Source organism: Erythrolamprus reginae, chromosome 2 (genome assembly GCF_031021105.1).
Source record: "Erythrolamprus reginae isolate rEryReg1 chromosome 2, rEryReg1.hap1, whole genome shotgun sequence".
Lineage (NCBI taxonomy): Eukaryota > Metazoa > Chordata > Lepidosauria > Squamata > Dipsadidae > Erythrolamprus > Erythrolamprus reginae.
The window spans coordinates 184,499,976-184,519,725 of NC_091951.1; the positions used below are offsets into that span (position 1 = coordinate 184,499,976).

Sequence of the window (19,750 nt, forward strand, 5' to 3'; positions counted from 1 at the left end):
TATATAAACTGCCTTTGCTTTTTACCAGTGTGTCTGGCTACTCTTTTTGGTTGGTGTTGGCGTCTGGGGGGACCCAGACAGAACCAGAGAAACATGAGAAATTGCCTCCTCTGTTTGTAAGAAGGGGAACATGGTCATTTTTCAAGCGACAGGAGATGGCTTGGGAAAAGGGAGTTCTCACCTATGCAGACGATATCCATGAAGCCGTACATCCCATAGCAGATCTGGAAGAGCAGGTCCTGCCGCTGCCACTTGGCCGAGGGACTGAGTGACGACCAAATCAGCCAGGAGATGCTGGCAATGAGGAAGAGGGAACCCAGGATGATGGCTGCAATTTGCACCTTTTCAATCACCGTCAGGGAAATTGCCTGCCACTGTAAAGGAGGAAACAAGCCAAAAGGGTTAGTCTTGGGTGGTGATTCTTGTGGAGTTGATGGGCATTCCTACCCAACAGGACCCATAGGTCCAAATGTGAAGATTGCCCCTTCATCACTGAAGTGGTGGAGATGATGATGATAGAAACATAGAAGACTGACGGCAGAAAAAGACCTCATGGTCCATCTAGTCTGCCCTTATACTATTTCCTGTATTTTATCTTACGATGGATCTATGTTTATCCCAGGCATGTTTAAATTCAGTTACTGTGGATTTATCTACCACGTCTGCTGGAAGTTTGTTCCAAGGATCTACTACTCTTTCAGTGAAATAATATTTTCTCATGTTGCTTTTGATCTTTCCCCCAACTAACTTCAGATTGTGTCCCCTTGTTCTTGTGTTCACTTTCCTATTGAAAACACTTCCCTCCTGGACCTTATTTAGCCCTTTAACATATTTAAATGTTTCGATCATGTCCCCCCTTTTCCTTCTGTCCTCCAGACTATACAGATTGAGTTCATTAAGTCTTTCCTGATACGTTTTATACTTAAGACCTTCCACCATTCTTGTAGCCCGTCTTTGGACCCGTTCAATTTTGTCAATATCTTTTTATAGGTGAGGTCTCCAGAACTGAACACAGTATTCCAAATGTGGTCTCACCAGCATTCTATATAGTGGGATCATAATCTCCCTCTTCCTGCTTGTTATACCTCTAGCTATGCAGCCAAGCATCCTACTTGCTTTCCCTACCGCCTGACTGCACTGTTCACCCATTTTGAGACTGTCAGAAATCATGATGATGATGATGATGATAATAATAATGATAACAATAACAACAACTACAACCGAATTCTGAAGCATAACACACCAGACATCTTGATTGTGGAGAAAAAGAAAGTATGGATCATCGACATCGCAATCCCAGGAGACAGCAGAATTGAGGAGAAGCAGCTAGAGAAATTAGTGAAATACGAAGATCTAAAAATCGAGCTGCAACGACTCTGGCATAAGCCAGTGAAAGTGGTCCCAGTGGTACTTGGCACACTGGGCACAGTGCCAAAGGATCTCAGCGGACATTTGAAAACCATCGGAATTGACAAAAATCTCCATCTGTCAATTGCAAAAGGCCGCTTTACTGGGATCGGCAAACATAATTCGCCGCTACATCACGCAGTCCTAGGTGCTTGGGAAGCGCCCGACTGGTGATGAAATATGAAATCCAACATAGTGATCTCGTTTGCTCTGTTGTACTGACATAATAATAATATACTTTATTGTCACCGTATGTATATACAAGGTATACCCATGCAACCTGTCACCAATTGGATTAGCTTAGTAAAACTAATGTTACTGTCTCTCCTATCCTAACTGCAAGTTCAATTCACGTTTCTTCTCTCTGTAGTAAGGTGGGAGAGCCAGAGATTGCTGAAGCCACCATTCCAGCATCCACCACTGGGACTAACAAAGACATTCGGCCACATCTTGAGAGTCACCAATTCTTTATCCTTCCCTGAAATAACCCAACCCCTCTCTGTCAAGTTAAAAAGCATTAATTCTAGTATTGGGGGGTGGCTTCTTTGCCTAAAAGGGAGTGCGTACAATTGATACAGAAGTCACACGAGTTTCATTCTTATCCATCCCTAAGGATAAGTTTGGATCATCCAATCACTTGGGAGGTTAGTCTGTGTCCGTGAGATGTTGTGGCTTTTGTCATTAGGGGTGGGGGGGAGGGGTATGACACAATTAGGTTGAAGTGTCGTGGATCTGGATTTGCACATATTGTTTGTTTACTTTTTCATGTTCCGGTAGGTGTTCAGAATCACTGTGGTGAGCTGGGCAGCCATACAAAATACCTACATAAATCAATACATCATATTTGCAAGGTAAGTTGTCGCTTGGTCTCCTCTAGTCTACTTTCGGTGCTAGAACCCACTGAAAACGCCTATATCCATGATGGCAAACCTCTGCGGGCATGTGCACCAGCCAGGTGGAAACAGAAATCGACCTGAAGACAGCCCCCAAAATAGGCAGGGAAACAGCCTGAAAAATGGCCAAAAACAGGGATACGCAGAATGGCCAGCTGGTCTTTGGGTTTTTGGTTCTCTGGCACAGGTGAAAACCAGCTGGCCATTGTTCATGCACATGCTGGAAACCCCAAAGACCAGCTGGCAAGATTCTTGGCGATCTATGAAATCTACAAAAACATATAATGTATGTATGTATGTATGTATGTATGTATGTATGTATGTATGTATGTATCTTTGTCCTCCTCCTCCTTTCACACATGCACACACACACACACACACAAATGCACATTTTATTTATTTTATTTTATTTATTTATTTATTTTGTCCAATACATAATACACATTGAAGAGAAAGATATGTAATAATATAAGTAAAGAAAATAATAGAAGAAACAATATAAAAGTATAGGTGAACATATTTGTTAGTACAGGGTACGATTGTTAGGGATTGCCATTGTAAACTGCATATTGTACACTGTACCAAACTTGTTCTTAAAGGGTTAATGTGCACTCAAAGAGTTAACTTGTACTTGAAGAGTTAATATTCAAGGCTCTTTCATCACTTCCTCATTGAAGCTATAAAAGCTCATTATTTTGCTCGGTCACTTCCTTTTACTTTACTTTTGCCTGAGACGGGGGAGTTGTATTAGCTTCGTGCTTTATCTATATTGTGTTTAAGCTTCGTGCTTGTATAAGCTTTGTGCTTTTATCTATATTGCATTTTGCTTTGTGCTCTAATCTTGTAATTGGTCAGTGCGTATTATTCTGTATTTGCTTTGTGCTTATTCTGGATTGTTTATATTTTGTTTATATGTAAATAATACTTATTTAACTAAGTCTGTGTCTTGGCTTTATCACACATCCACGCTCTGTTAAAATTCTCTGCTTGGTATTGTCGAAGGTTTCATAGCATAGCTAACCGAGACAAGCCAACAATATATAAACTTTTACAGTTCCTTCCATGAAGAAAGAGCAAGTTAGGGAGAGAGGAAGAGGCTTCCCTCTGAACAGCTTGTTCCCTGGAGTTAAGGACAAGGATTGACGTTGCCAAGCAAACTGCCCGCCTGTGCATGACTCAGGATCAATTCATTTCTTTTGTCATTGGCAGAGTCACCACAACGCAACTTTCTCACCCGTCGCTTGGTACAGTTTTCCCTCTCCGTTCACCCCTTACATGGAGCAGGAACTGACCAGGCGAGAGGCTACAAAGAGAAGAGAACCGAGCACTCAAAGTTGAAGGAGACGCTTACGCTCCATCATGAGAAAAAATATATAAAATGAAAAAAATAAAGAGGTTACGTATGAGACTTTTCCAGCCTAAATGTTGCCTGCCAAATTATGTTGCACTTGCGGAAGAGAACAAGGGAATGCGGGCAGATATATCTAGATCTGCCAAGATCTCTTCCAGTGTGACACTCCTGGTGGAGGTCACCCAACTGCCTCTGCTGATATATATGGAGTGAATGATAGGTTCAAAGCACAACCGGCTCCCTCTGGGCAGTTCCTTCAGCAGAATTTGGGGCTGCTAAGGCAAGCGTACGGGTGGAGGGACAAAAAAGACAAGAGGGGAGATGGGCATCCAAGAACAGAGACATTCCTGGGGAACCTCCTCACCTACCCCATATCTCAGAGGGGGATAGATGGCGCAATAACTGAATGCGATGGTAACACATGTCTCTCCTTATCTCATTTATCTTTTCTTCCTTTCAAATATGTTCACCTATACTTTTATATCGTTTCTTCTATTATTTTCTTTACTTATGTTATTACATATCTTTCTCTTCAATGTGTATTATGTATTGGACAAAATAAATAAATAAAATAAAATAAATAAAATGTGCATGTGTTTGTGTATGTGTGTGTGTGTGTGTGTGTGCATGTGTGAAAGGAGGAGGAGGACAAAGATTATGTAAACAACATGGGCCAGAGGCACCCTGTGTACCATCCTCTGCTCACGACTTCTCTGTTTCCCCTTAAGTCCACTGTTCCTAAAGCTCAGTCGCCAGGCAAGGCTTACCTGCAATGGATTCTTTGTGCTAATGGCTAAGACCTGGTACTTGAAGTAGCACAGCTCACAGCTCCAGGAGCCCCTCTCACTGATCCAGCGAATCAAGCAAGGCTGGTGGGTGCAGCGGACGGAACCATCACAGCGACAGGGGCTGAGCAGCTCCCCCTGCAAGAAAAGAGAGTTGGAAGAATCACATTAAAGCAGGGAATCCTTTACTGTTTACAGCAGAGGGACAGACTCTATGGTCCCTGGCTGGCCTCCTAAGTCCCAGCATCCCCAATAATGATCCAGGCTAGCTGGGGATGATCTGGTGATGCCCAATACCCATCTGCAAAATGATAGTTCCCTATTCCTAACCTATACCCTATCCTTCTATATCCTGGATATCACATCACATCATGGTTAAAGCCTTGTTGGTGCAATGGTTAGAGTACAGTACTGCAAGCTGCTTCTGCTGACTGTAGTTCACCAGTTCAAATCTCAACAGGCTCAAGGTTGACTCAGCCTTCCTTCCTTTGGAGGCGGGTAAAATGAGGACCCAGATTGTTGGGGGCAATAGGCTGACTCTGTAAACCTCTTAGAAAGTGCTGTGAAGCAGTATATAAGTCTAAGTGCTATTGCTATCATATTATTTATTTATTTATTTATTTATTTATTGGATTTGTATGCCGCCCCTCTCCGAGGACTTGGGCAGCTCACAACATATCAAAACAATAAACAATATACACATCTAAAAAATCCAATTAATATAGCTAAAAAACTTTAAAGACTCTAATAACATTTAAAATCATTCATTCCCATTCACATAGCAAGACATACTATACTATAATATTATATATGATAGAGTGTTCCCTCGATTTTCGCGGGGGATGCGTTCTGAGACCGCCCGCGAAAGTCGAATTTCCGCGAAGTAGAGATGCACAAGTAATTACACTATTTTTGGTTATGAACAGTATCACAAGCCTTCCCTTAACACTTTAAACCCCTAAATTGCAATTCCCCATTCCCTTAGCAACCATTTAGATTATTACTCACCATGTTTATTTATTAAAGTTTATTAAAAAAATATTTATTAAAGGCAGATGAAAGTTTGGCGATGACATATGACATCATCAGGTGGGAAAAACCACGGTATAGGGAAAAAACCTGTGAAGAATTTTTTAATTAATATTTTTGAAAAACCGTGGTATAGACTTTTCGCTGAGTTCAGACCCGCGAAAATTGAGGGAACACTGTATTTATTTATTTATTTATTTATTTATTATTTAGATCTGTATGCCGCCCCTCTCCGCAGACTCGGGGCGGCTCACAGCAAAATACAACAAATCATGACAAATCCAAATAAATTTAAAACATTGAAAAAGATTTAAAAAGAACCCCATTTACTAACATACACACACACACAAACATACCATGCATAAATTAGACATGCCCGGGGGAGGTGTTTCAATTCCCCCATGCCTGACGACAAAGGTGGGTTTTAAGGAGTTTACGGAAGGCGGGGAGAGTAGGGGCAGTTCTAATCTCTGGGGGGAGTTGGTTCCAGAGAGTCGGGGCCACCACAGAGAAGGCTCTTCCCCTGGGGCCCGCCAACCGACATTGTTTAGTTGACGGGACCCAGAGAAGGCCCACTCTGTGGGACCTAATCGGTCGCTAGGATTCGTGCGGCAGAAGGCGGTCTCGGAGATATTCTGGTCCAGTGCCATGAAGGGCTTTAAAGGTCATAACCAACACTTTGAATTGTGACCGGAAATTGATTGGCAGCCAATGCAGACTGCGGAGTGATGGTGAAACATGGGCATACCTAGGTAAGCCCATGACTGCTCTCGCAGCTGCATTCTGCACAATCTGAAGTTTCCGAACACTTTTCATATCATATTTGTGATACATTTTTAAATGTTCAATTGATTGTGTTTTATGTTTAATGAATAAAAGGGACAACAACAACAACAACAACCATGCCACAAAGAAGAGGAGGTCAACTTATTTCCATAAAAATTTCTAGGGTAACCAATAATGGATAGAAACTAATCAAGGATAGGAGCAACTTGTAATTAAGGAGAAATTTCCCAACGGTGAGAACAATTGACCAGTGGAACAAGCTTGCCTTTAGAAGTTGTGGGTGCTTCATCACTGGAGGCTTTTAAGAAGAGACTAGACAGCCACCTGTCTGAAATGTTATATGAGCAAGGGGTTTGACTAGAAGACTTCCAAGGTCGCTTCCAGCTCTATTCTGATTGATTGATCTCCCATCATGCCAAGAACACCCAGTCTGAGCAAACAATCCCCTCAAAGCCAACTCGGAGGATTCTGGGTAATAAGGCCCATCTCCAGGCTGGCTGTCCATTAGCCCTGTTTCATTATTTTTAAAAATGGCTTGTTAGTTCCACCTGCCTAATGTGCTGCTAGGCAAACCAGAAGAGCAATTAGCATCAATATTTCAGACCCGCTTGCAGGAAGTATTAATGATGTGTTATGGATAGGAGCCTCAGAAAGGAAATTGCTGCGGGTTCCTGTCAAATGGGGGACAGGCAGCGGAGGGGTCAGCAAGAGTTCTCTCACATCCTGTTTCAGATACGACTGAACATCTTATGAATCCCATTACCCTGAGCATAGCAACAAAGGGGAGAGCGGGTGCAAAAGACCAGAAGACACTACTGACTGGGGTCACCTGTTTCCAAAGCAAAAATCAGGCAAATGCACACTCCCACACCCACACCCTTATTTACTTAAGATGCTGGGCTTTTTTACTTTGAAATAAAGTACAAGTGCCCTAGAGTGCCTTCCGTCCCCTGTACTATTGCTCTCCTATATCTCCTATACCTTTCTTCTATTCCTATATCTCTTCTTCTATTCTTTCATTGATATGTTCTATTACTATACCTTCTTTTCTATTATTTCTTAGATATATTTTACTATGAGTATCTCCTCCATAACCTTCATCATATATTTTACTATGTGTATATAGATATACAGTGTTCCCTCGATTTTCGCGGAGGATGCGTTCTGAGACCGCCCGCAAAAGTCGAATTTCCGCGAAGTAGAGATGCGGAAGTAAATACACCATTTTTGGCTATGGACAGTATCACAAGCCTTTCCTTAACACTTTAAACCCCTAAATTACCATTTCCCTTTCCCTTAACAACAATTTACTCACGATTATTACTGGTATTCACCATTGAATAAGACACTTAGTAATCCTGATATTTATAAACATAATTATTTATTAACAATAATTTTTTTTGTTATTTATTTGCAAAAATTATTAGTTTGGTGATGATGTATGACATCATTGGGTGGGAAAAACCGTGGTATAGAAAAAAACCTGTGAAGTATTTTTTAATTAATATTTTTTGAAAAACCATGGTATAGGCGATTTGCGAAGTTTGAACCCGCGAAAATCGAGGGAACACTGTATACCCACTAAAACCCTCATTGTGTATTGGACAAAATAGATAGATAGATAGATAGATAGATAGATAGATAGATAGATAGATAGATAGATAGATAGATAGATAGATAGAAAGAAAGAACGAACGAAAGAAAGAAAGAAAGAAAGAAGGAAGGAAGGAAGGAAGGAACTAATGGACTGCATTCTGTGCCAGCATCCTGCTGAAAAAATCTCCCAATGTATGAATATAAAAAGAGAGACCACAGCAGTTAAAGGACTTCAGAATTTAAGGAGACCGATGCAGGAGTGACAGATTTTATTGGGGATGGCTTCACAGATAGGCCTTTGGGTGCCGCACCAATGATCACACGCATACGCACAGTTTATGGATGTTGTCCACCATAATAGCAGATAACAGAAATGAAGCGGAAGAATTATAATTTAAATTAGAATCACGTTTTATGGGACATACTATGAAGGGAGAAAAAGATCCCCTCACCCTTTCAGAGCTACAAACTATTGCCAAGAAAAGCATCAATGAATTACTACATCCCTCTATGGGATTGGTTTCTGGTTTCTGGTGTGCTTTAGATGAATAGAATAGAATGGGATGGGATGGGATGGGATGGAATAGAACAGAATAGAATAGAATTCTTTATTGGCTAAGTGTCATTGGACACATGAGGAATTTGTCTTGGTGCATATGTTCTCAGTGTACGTAAAAGAAAGGTTCATCAAGAATTATAAGGTACAACACTTAATGATAGCCCGGGTACAAAGCAATCAAATCCTATTAAGAACCAGTCAATATAAATTGGTAAAGTTACAAGCCACAAAGTTACACTCATAGTCATTGTTAGGGGGAGATCGGTGATGGGAATGATGAGAAGATTAATAGTAGTACAGCCTTAGTAAATAGTTTGACAGTATTGAGGAATTATTTGTTTAGCAGAGTGATAGCGTTCAAGAAAAAAATGTTCTTGTTGTTCTGATGTGCAGTGCTCTATAGCAGTAATGGCGAACCTATGGCATGGGTGCCACAGGTGGCACATGGAGCCATATTTGCTGGCACGTGAGCTGTTGTCCTAGCTCAGCTCCAATGTGCATTTGTGTGTCGGCCAGCTGATTTTTGGCTTGCACAGAGGCTCTGGGGAGTGTTTTTGGCTTCCAGAGAGCCTCCAGGGGATGGGGGAGGTTATTTTAACACACACACCCCAAGCTCCAGGAAAGCCTTTGGAGTCTGGGGAGGACGAAGCATGAGCCTACTGGGTCCACCAGAAGTTGGGAAACAGACCATTTCTGGCCTCAAGAGGGCCTCCGGGGCGTGGGGCAAGCTGTTTTCACCAACCCCAGACATTGAATTATGGGTGTGGCCACTCGCACATGTGCAATGGCACATGTGTGTGCTCTTTTAGCACCCAAGGTAAAAAAGATTCGGCATCACTGCTCTATAGAGTCGGTTTGAGGGTAGGAATTGAAGCAATTTGTGTCCATGGTTTGTGTCCATAGGAAGATGAAGGACAGGATAAAGGGTAAAGGGGAACAAGATATGGAAAGAGAAGTGGGGGGTGTATATTTCATTTGTCAACAGGGTGAGGAGTTAAAAGCTTCATGTCAAAAGAGCAATTTCTTTTTCAGGCACCCGGTACAAGTCATAGCACAGGTGAAGTCTAATTGGTTCCTAGGTAGAATAGGCGTTGATTGCTTACCTGAACGCCTCTTCTCGTACGGTGAGCGGGTACAGCAGTCACATGGGTTGCTCATGTCCAATCCGGTGGAACTGAGCCTAGTGTTAAAAAAGCTTGCTGGATCCGCCCCTTCCCCAGAATTCGCGAATCCATAGACTAGGCTCAGCTGTGAAGCTCTGTAGTGTTCAACTCTCATTGTTAGAGGAAGAAGGTTATAGGAAGGTAAAGAAGACACATACAAGGGCGGGAAGTGACTGCTGTACCCGCTCACCGTACGAGAAGAGGCGTTCAGGTAAGCAATCAACGCCTATTCTCCGTACTGAAGGAGCGGGTCCAGCAGTCACATGGGACATACCCAATAGATGGTCCCTAGGGTGGGGTTAGATTGCTATCGTGAGAGATAACAGATTGGAGTACCCTTCTGCCGAAGGCAGCGTCCGCTGAAGCGTAAGAGTCAATCTTGTAGTGCCTGATGAAGGAATTTGGCGAGGCCCAAGTGGCTGCTTTGCAGACCTCCTCCAACGGGGCTTGAGTCGCCCAAGCGGCCGAGGTGGCTGCGCTCCTGGTGGAATGCGCTGTGATGTTCCTTGGAACTGAAAGGGAGGCCGACTCGTAGGCCTTAGATATAGTCCCTCTGATCCAACGGCCTATTACTGTTGAAGACACTTTGGCACCCATGACTCTGGGGTGATAGGCTATAAAAAGTGCTTCTGACCTCCGAAAGGGTCCTGTGCGTTGGATATAGATTCTCAGCGCTCTAATGAGATCCAGGGTGTGCCATCTAATTGCCAAGGGATGGTCTCGTTGGAGGCAGAAGGAAGGTAGGACAATATCCTGAGTTCTGTGGAACATGGAACTGACCTTGGGTAAGAAGGTGGGGTCCAGTCGCAAGACTACCTTGTCCTGATAAAATTGACAGAGGTCCTGCCTGATTGAGAGGGCAGCCAGCTCCGAAATGCGTCGGGCAGAGGTAATAGCCACCAGGAATGCTACTTTAAAGGATAGGTACCTGAGGGACGCCGATTTTAGGGGTTCGTATGGTGCCTGCGTGAGGGAGTGGAGAACCCGTGGCAAATCCCAGGATGGATACCTGTGGACCTTGGAAGGTCTGAGGTTGGCTATGCCCTTGAGGAATTCCTGAACTTCTGGAAAGGAACGGAGAGGCTGTCTGCGGGGCCCCGCTAGGACAGAGGAAATGGCCGCCAGATGACGCCGGAGGGTGCTGGTGGAAAGTCCCTGATGGAAACCTTGCATAAGGAAGGAAATGATTCTGTGTATGGGAATGCACAGGGGAGAGAGGCCTTCCTGTAGACACCACTGGTGAAACTTGGACCACGTATGGTCGTAGATTCGATTGGTCGAACCCCTTCTGGCCTTTAAAATGACCTCCACTGTATCGGGGTCGTGGCCACGCAGTTCTAAGTCTCTCCTGATAACAGCCAGGCGGTGAGGTGGAACCACTCCGGGTCTGGATGGAATGAGGCCCCCTGCCGCAGCATATCCCCCGAAACGGGGAGTCGCCAAGGGTCCTGCACGGACAACTGTTGGAGATCCGCGAACCAGGGCCGGCGGGGCCAATGAGGGGCGATTAGGATTACTCGGGCCCTCTCGGTGAGGACCTTGTGAATCACGTCCGGGAGAATTGGAATTGGAGGGAATGCGTAAAGTAGGCCTGGAGGCCATGGGCTCCGGAGGGCATTGATTGCTTCCGCTCCCGGGGATGGAAATCTGGAAAAAAAGCGGGGGAGCTGGGCGTTCGCATTGGTCGCGAAGAGATCCAGAACTGGTAGGCCGAATCTGAGGCTGATTTGATGGAACAGGTCTTGATGGAGATTCCACTCTCCTGGGTCTATCGTAGCTCGAGATAGCCAATCCGCCTGGACGTTGAGGCTCCCCGAGATGTGATCGGCTAGGAGCGACCGAAGATGTTTTTCCGCCCAAAGGCCCAACTTGAGGGCCTCCCTCATGAGGGCCTTGGATCTCGTGCCCCCCTGTCTGCAGATATGGCTTTTTGTGGCAATGTTGTCGGTGAGAATGAGAACGTGCCGGTTGGGAATGCGAGGAAAGAAATGCTTCAGAGCCAGGGATACGGCTCTTAACTCTAGCCAATTGATTGGCTTGGAAGCTTCCTCCGGGGACCACGTGCCCTGGGCTATCATCCCCTGGGCGTGGGCGCCCCATCCCGATAGACTGGCATCTGTGGTGATGACAAATTGATCCGGGCACCTGAACGGGGATCCTTTGTCCATGGCCGGAGACTTCCACCACTTGAATGATCTGCGAACAATTGGTGGGATGACAATGCGACGCCTTGAGTTGCTGTGCCCCGATCTCTGAAAAGGTAATAGGAGCCACTGTAGTTCCCTAGCATGAAGGCGAGCCCAGGGAATGATGCCTATACATGACACCATCTTCCCCAAAAGGGAAGACAGGGTTACTATGGAAACTGAAGGTTGAGATAAAATGCCAGAAATTAACTCCCCTATACTGATTTTTCTCTCAGGAGAGAGAAAGACCTGGGAGGATTCTGAATTAATAACGGATCCCAGGTGTAAAATGGATGTGGAAGGTTGGAGATGACTTTTGTCAAAGTTGATGGAAAATCCATGGTCCTGAAGAACTGACATGGTGACAGAAAGGTCTGTTTTCACTTTCTCTAGGGAGTTCCCATGAACCAAAATATCATCAAGATAACATAAAATGTGAATGGGAGACGCCCGGATATAGGCCGCCAGGGACCCCAAGAGCTTTGTAAAGACCCGAGGGGCCGAGGAAAGGCCAAATGGCATCGCCCTATACTGGAAATGCCTGCCCTGAAAGGAGAAACGTAAAAATTTTCTGTGGCATTTGGCTATAGGAATATGGAGGTAGGCCTCGGTGAGGTCTAAAGAGACCATGAAATCTCCCGGGTGGATGGCGGCCAAAATGGATGATAAGGAGTGCATCTTAAACTTTCTATATTTGATGAATAGGTTCAGCTTCTTTAAATCCAAAATAGCTCTCCAACCTCCGGAGGATTTTGGAACCATAAATAGGATGGAATAAAAACCTAGACCCTTCTGACCGGGGGGGACCGGTTGAATGGCTCTGATGGACAATAAGTGGGAAATGGCCTCCTCCATACGGTTACAATCTGAGGAGGACCTGGGAGAAGGGCAGGAAATAAAACGTTTCGGGGGGGGAGAGGTAAATTCTAAAAGAAGGCCTGTTTGAACAGTGTCAATGACCCAGGGGTCCTTGGAGGTGAGACGCCAATTAGAGGCGAAATGGGCTAGGCGACCACCTATGGGAATCAAGGAAACACTACCATCTAGGTTTTTTTGAAGCCCTGTTAGAGGACGCTCCCCTTTGGAAGCGAAAACCTCTGCCCCTGGAGTTCCTACCTTGGGAACGAAAGCGGGGGGAATACTGACCTGGAGATCTCTGATAGGAAGCCGCTTGATCTTGCTGACGCCCTGGGCGACGAAAGGACTGCGTTTTGGTAGCCTTTTTGGTGGTTGGGCCCAATACTTTCTTCTTGTCCGTGGTTTCCGTGAGGAGTGGATCCAGAAGATCCCCGAAAAGCAGGTCGCGCTTTAAGGGTCCCAGAGATAACTGCCACTTCTGACGTACTCCTGCTTGCCAAGGGCGAAGCCATAGGAGTCTTCTTGCCGTTGTAGAAGCTGCAATAGACTTAGCAGAAAATCTAGTAGATTGTAAAGTGGCATCAGCCACGTACTGAGCAGCTGCAAAGACCTTGTTGAAGTCTTGTTGACCTCTCAAGTCATCGGGAGGAATATGCTGTTGAAGTTGGCGAAGCCACAGAAGCATGGCTCTGGAGAAAAAGGAAGCTGCTGCAGAACTTTTAATGGCCCAGGAATCTGCGGTGAATCCTCTTTTGAGCATCTGTTCAATCCGCTTGTCCTCTGGGCGGAGAACCTCCTCTGCTTCGCCTGGCACGGCAGCCGCCGAGTGAAGGATCTTGATAGGTTCATCCGGTTTAGGAAAAGATAGGAGCTCCTCATAGGAAGAGGAAAGTTTGTACAACTTTTTGTCCTTGGTTGTGGGATTAAGCCCAGAGGCTGGGAAATCCCACTGCTTAAGTAAGGCATCTTTAAACAATTTAGGCATAGGAATTACCTCGTTATCCTCCTGTTCCTCTGTGAAGTAAGGTAAGTTCTCCTCCGGGGGATCAGTGGATGTGGAGGCCTGTTTCTCCTGGGCCGCCAATCCCGTAGAAATTCTAGCTTTGAGGAGGAGAGATTTGAACAATTGAGAGGGAAAAATAGTAATTGGAGAAGGAACCTTTATTTGGGATTCCTCATCATCTGAGAGACCTTGAAAGGGATCCTCATCCTCTTCCATATCCTCATATTCGTCCTGAGAGGAATCTGATTCATCCTGAATAGGAGCTCTAACCATTGGGGAAGAACCCAAGGGGCGGGAGGAACGAGGAGGTGGAGGAGGTAAGGAGGGCACATTGATGGTAGAGAGTTTAGCATCAATGGCCTTGGATAACACAGAAAAAATAGATTGAAATTCAGGAGGTAAACTGGAAATATCAGCAGGAATGGCAGAGGAATCCCTGAAAGCCTGGGAGGATCCTGGCTGGGGGGAATCTTCAATAATATCTGGTTCCTCTGGACCTAATCCCCATAGGTTAGGTTGGGGTCTGTCTAGGTTTGGCTCATCCAGAGATAACACAGTGACCCCAGAAGAAGGCAAATTAGGAGCCTCTGGGGGGTCATGACTACTGAGTACTTGGGCCTGTACTTTCAAACGCTTTGCTGATTTGTCATGAAGTTTTTGTAGGGCTTGGTCCCTTCTCTTCTCAGCCCTGGTGACTTTGGTCAAGGGGCGGGCCCCTGAAGAAGAGGAGGTCGAGGCCTGGGGGATACTGGTAATCTCATCGCCTGTAGGCCTGGCCTCTCTGGGACCTTGCGTGGTGCCTCTCTTGGGAAAAGTAGCCATAGTCTGACAATTAACAGAAGACAAGGCTGAGCCAAATAAACTGGATAATTAGGGAGAAGAATTTCAAAGACTTCCCAAGAGGAAAGGATCCTGCTCCGAGGCCTCGGAGCTGCTGAGACTTGAGGACAATCTGGGCAAACCCAGAGTTCGTGTCCCCAAATACAGCGTGGCCAGCCTCCCTAAACTTTAATTAAAGTAACCAAGGCACTCTGGTTGGAGGCTTAGCCGGTGGAGAATTAAGCCTGAGCGTCCCAAAGCCCACTCCGGGATCCAAGCGGTGGACTGAGGCCTACGCGGCTGGCAGAAGGCCAACACGAGAGGCCTAAATTTAAAAAGGGCGCGAAGGCCTTCGCGCCGAAAAATCGCTCCGTAAAAGAATTCTTAAAGGGGAAGCGATCGACTAAGTCCAGGAGACTAGAAACAAGCGTCTCACTCCGCAGGAGGAATTTCTTAAGCCCTTTAACAACAATACTATAATAAATCAATGAAGCAATACTTGCACCAAGACCTCCAGGCCAAAGGATTAAAGGAATCCACAAGCGGCAGCGGGGATCGTAAACGGCAAAACAGCCGGGGGAAAACGAAACCGCAACTTCTCCCAAGGAAAAAAGCCGAGCCACACACGGCTGGCGCTATTAGTGCAAGTAAACAAATAAGGATAAACAATTCTTACTACTTTTGAAGTGAAAGATCGAAGGGAAGGTGTTAGAATGTTGAACGAGCTATCACAATACAACCGCAGGATATGCGAACTGAGCGAATTCTGGGGAAGGGGCGGATCCAGCAAGCTTTTTTAACACTAGGCTCAGTTCCACCGGATTGGACATGAGCAACCCATGTGACTGCTGGACCCGCTCCTTCAGTACGGAGAATATGAATTCCATATGCAATCATTACACTCCTAACGGTACAAGATTGTAGTTCTACAACTTGCCTACACTAAGAATTAACTCTGGCTTCTCATGAGGCACACAATGGCATGATGCTAAATCTATGAGAAGCCTCAGAGGTCTTGGCTTTGAATGGACCTTCAATGAAGCACCCCTTTCAATCATCTTTATTATGGTCACACATCAGCACAAAAGTTAAACATTAAAATAAATTCATTCTCTAAAAATTAGTGGAAATTAGTAGAAAATAACAAAGTGAAGTAGCAATGATCTTCGGTTCTTTAGTTGGCTTTTCCCCCTTATCTCATTGTCACAGCATTTCATTTTGCTACTGCACGAGTGGTGGCTGGATTTGAATTCTAAAGGAGTTGGTTCACGTAGAAATTGTCTGATCTCCCTAGAAATGTCTGTAATAGGAGGCAGAAGATATGTTGATCTGATGCCCCTGTAGTATTTGAAATATAGTCGGTTACGTGAGATATCTTCCTCACTGCCACATGTATATATTTGCTCAGTTATTGGGGGTTTTAAGCATCCCCCCTGAAGCCATTCTGCCATCAAAGTGGCACCCTTTGTACACTGAAACATCTGTTTGATTAACCAAGGTCTGGAGTTGGCAACTCTTGAAAGCAGTATGGCTGTACACAGTCTTAGTATGCCTATAGTCATGCATTAGATATTTTAAATATTAGATTTGTTGTACATTGTTTTTATTGTTGCTGTGAGCTGCCCCGAGTCTACGGAGAGGGGCAGCATACAAATCTAATAAATAAAATAAAATAAAATAAAATAAAATAAAATAATAAAATAAATAAATAAATAAAACTAAACAATGTCGTCTTGCGGGATCCAGGGGAAGAGCCTTCTCTGTGGCGGCCCCGACCCTCTGGAACCAGCTCCCCCCAGAGATCAGAGTTGCCCCCACCCTCCTTGCCTTTTGTAAGCTCCTTAAAACCCACCTCTGTCGTCAGGCTTGGGGGAACTGAACTACCCTTTTCCCCCTAGGCCTATACAATTTATGCATGGTATGTTTGTGTGTATGTTTGGTTTTAAATAAGGGTTTTTAAATTATTTTAAACATTAGATTTGTTATATGCTGTTTACCTCTCCCCGCCCCGAGTCTACGGAGAGGGGCGGCATACAAATCCAATAAATAAATAAATAAAATAAATAAATAAATAAATAAATAAATGAACGAACGAACAAACAAACAAATAAAAAATAAACAAAAACAAATAAACAAATAAACAAAAACAAATAAACAAAAAACAAACAAATAAATGCTTCTAGCCTAGGTTCTGGAGGCCTCAAGATCACTTCCTTTTGTTCACTTATGAAGGATGGTGGCCACTGGTGGCTATTAGAAAAATGGTTAAATATTATCTGCATTTTATTTTATCCTATTTTTTTAATTGGACTTATATGCCGCCCCTCTCCGTGGACTTGGGGCGGCTTACAACATTTTCAAAACTTCTCAGTACTAGTGGCTGCAAAACATGAGCAGCAGAATCCTGCTGTTGCAGTTTGTAGTGTCTGGTTAGGACAAGACTAGATTAGATGAGTCTCCAGTTTGGTTCACACACAACATTGTTTTTTTCTCTTTCTTATTTCTCCTTGTATATTAAAAACAATCAGGTGTGGTCCCATTTTCTGTATGCCTTGATTACTATCCCATTTTTTATCTGGCAGCTCAAAATGGGATCTACAGGCCTTTGTTCTCCAAGTTTATTCCCACAGCAATCACTCTGTGAAATGCGTTGATTGGAGAGAGAGAGAACCTGGCTCCAAGCTGCTACATCAGCTTCTACAGCTGACAGAATAGGCGTTGATTGCTTACCTGAACGCCTCTTCTCGTACGGTGAGCGGGTACAGCAGTCACATGGGGTTGCTCATGTCCAATCCGGTGGAACTGAGCCTAGTATTAAAAAAGCTTGCCGGATCCGCCCCTTCCCCAGAATTCGCGAATCCATAGACTAGGCTCAGTTGTGAAGCTCTGTAGTGTTCAACTCTCATTGTTAGAGGAAGAAAGAGATAGAAAGGTAAAGAAGACACATACAAGGGCGGGAAGTGACTGCTGTACCCGCTCACCGTACGAGAAGAGGCGTTCAGGTAAGCAATCAACGCCTATTCTCCGTACTGAAGGAGCGGGTCCAGCAGTCACATGGGACATACCCAATAGATGGTCCCTAGGGTGGGATTAGCTTGCTATCGTGTGAGATAACGGATTGGAGTACCCTTCTGCCGAAGGCAGCGTCCGCTGAAGCGTAAGAATCAATTTTGTAGTGCCTGATGAAGGAATTTGGCGAGGCCCAAGTGGCTGCTTTGCAGACCTCCTCCAACGGGGCTTGAGTCGCCCAAGCGGCCGAGGTGGCTGCGCTCCTGGTGGAATGCGCAGTGATGTTCCTTGGAACTGAGAGGGAGGCCGACTCATAGGCCTTAGATATAGTCCCTCTGATCCAACGGCCTATTACTGTTGAAGACACTTTGGCCCCCATGACTCTGGGATGATAGGCTACAAAAAGTGCTTCTGACCTCCGAAAGGGTCCTGTGCGTTGGATATATATTCTCAGCGCTCTGGTGAGATCCAGGGTGTGCCATCTAATTGCCAAGGGATGGTCTCGTTGGAGGCAGAAGGAAGGTAGGACAATATCCTGAGATCTGTGGAACATGGAACTGACCTTGGGTAAGAAGGTGGGGTCCAGTCGCAAGACTACCTTGTCCTGATGGAATTGGCAAAGGTCCTGCCTGATTGAGAGGGCAGCCAGCTCCGAAATGCGTCGGGCAGAGGTAATAGCCACCAGGAAAGCTACTTTAAAGGATAGGTACCTGAGGGACGCCGATTTTAGGGGTTCGTATGGTGCCTGCGTGAGGGAGTGGAGAACCCGTGGCAAATCCCAGGATGGATACCTGTGGACCTTGGAAGGTCTGAGGTTGGCTATGCCCTTGAGGAATTCCTGAACTTCAGGGAAGGATCGGAGAGGCTGTCTGCGGGGGCCCCCTAGGACAGATGAAATGGCTGCCAGATGACGCCGGAGGGTGCTGGTGGAGAGTCCTTTATGGAAACCTTGCATAAGGAAGGAAATAATTCTGTGTATGGGGATGCACAGAGGGGAGAGACCTTCCTGAAGACACCACTGGTGAAACTTGGACCACGTGTGGTCGTAGATTCGATTGGTCGAGCCCCTTCTGGCCTTTAGAATGACCTCCACTGAATCAGGGTCATGCCCACGCAGCTCTAAATCTCTCCTGATAACAGCCAGGCGGTGAGGTGGAACCACTCCGGGTCTGGATGGAAAGAGGCCCCCTGCCGCAGCATATCCCCCGAAACGGGGAGTCGCCAAGGGTCCTGGACGGACAGCTGTTGGAGATCTGCGAACCAGGGCCGGCGGGGCCAATGAGGGGCGATTAAGATTACTCGGGCCCTCTCGGTGAGGACCTTGTGAATCACGTCCGGGAGGATTGGAATTGGAGGAAATGCATAGAGTAGGCCTGGAGGCCATGGACTCCGGAGGGCATTGATCACTTCCGCTCCCGGGGATGGAAATCTGGAATAGAAGCGAGGGAGTTGGGCGTTCGCATTGGTCGCGAAGAGATCCAGGACTGGTCGGCCGAATCTGAGGGTGATTTGATGGAACAGGTCTTGATGGAGGTTCCACTCTCCTGGGTCTATCGTTGCTCGGGATAGCCAATCCGCCTGGATGTTGAGACTCCCCGAGATGTGATCGGCTAGGAGCGACTGGAGATGTTTTTCCGCCCAAAGGCCCAGCTTGAGGGCCTCCCTCATGAGAGCCTTGGATCTCGTGCCCCCTTGCCTGCAGATATGGCTTTTTGTGGCAATGTTGTCGGTGAGAATGAGAACGTGCCGGTTGGGGATGCGAGGAGAGAAATGCTTCAGAGCCAGGGAGACGGCTCTTAACTCTAGCCAATTTATTGGCCTGGAAGCTTCCTCCGGGGACCACGTGCCCTGGGCTATCATCCCCTGGGCGTGGGCGCCCCATCCCGATAGACTGGCATCTGTGGTGATGACAAATTGATCCGGGCACCTGAACGGGGATCCTCTGTCCATGGCCGGAGACTTCCACCACTTGAAGGATCTGCGAACACTCAGTGGGATGACAATGCGTCGATTTGAGTTGCTGTGCCCCGATCTCTGAAAAGGCAACAGAAGCCACTGGAGTTCCCTAGCATGAAGGCGAGCCCAGGGAATGATGCCTATGCATGACACCATCTTCCCCAAAAGAGAAGATAGAGTAACTATGGATACTGAAGGATTAGATAAAATGTTAGAAATTAACTCCACTATACTGAGTTTTCTCTCGGGAGAGAGAAAAACCTGGGAAGATTTTGAATCAATAATGGCTCCCAGGTGAGGAATGGAAGTGGAAGGTTGGAGGTGACTTTTTTCAAAGTTGATGGAAAACC

At 45.7% G+C, this 19,750-nt stretch overlaps 1 protein-coding gene across 1 annotated transcript in view; it reads right to left on the minus strand.

The window, feature by feature from the left end:
• Positions 1 to 19,750, minus strand: part of MARCHF9 (membrane associated ring-CH-type finger 9) — a 78,489-nt gene that overhangs the window by 14,554 nt on the left and 44,185 nt on the right. The window contains exons 2-3 of the mRNA XM_070736035.1: positions 4,419 to 4,574; positions 182 to 374 (exon numbers count right to left, since the gene is read on the minus strand). Coding sequence (XP_070592136.1) covers positions 182 to 374; positions 4,419 to 4,574 — 349 coding nt within the window. The remainder of the gene's footprint in view (positions 1 to 181; positions 375 to 4,418; positions 4,575 to 19,750) is intronic.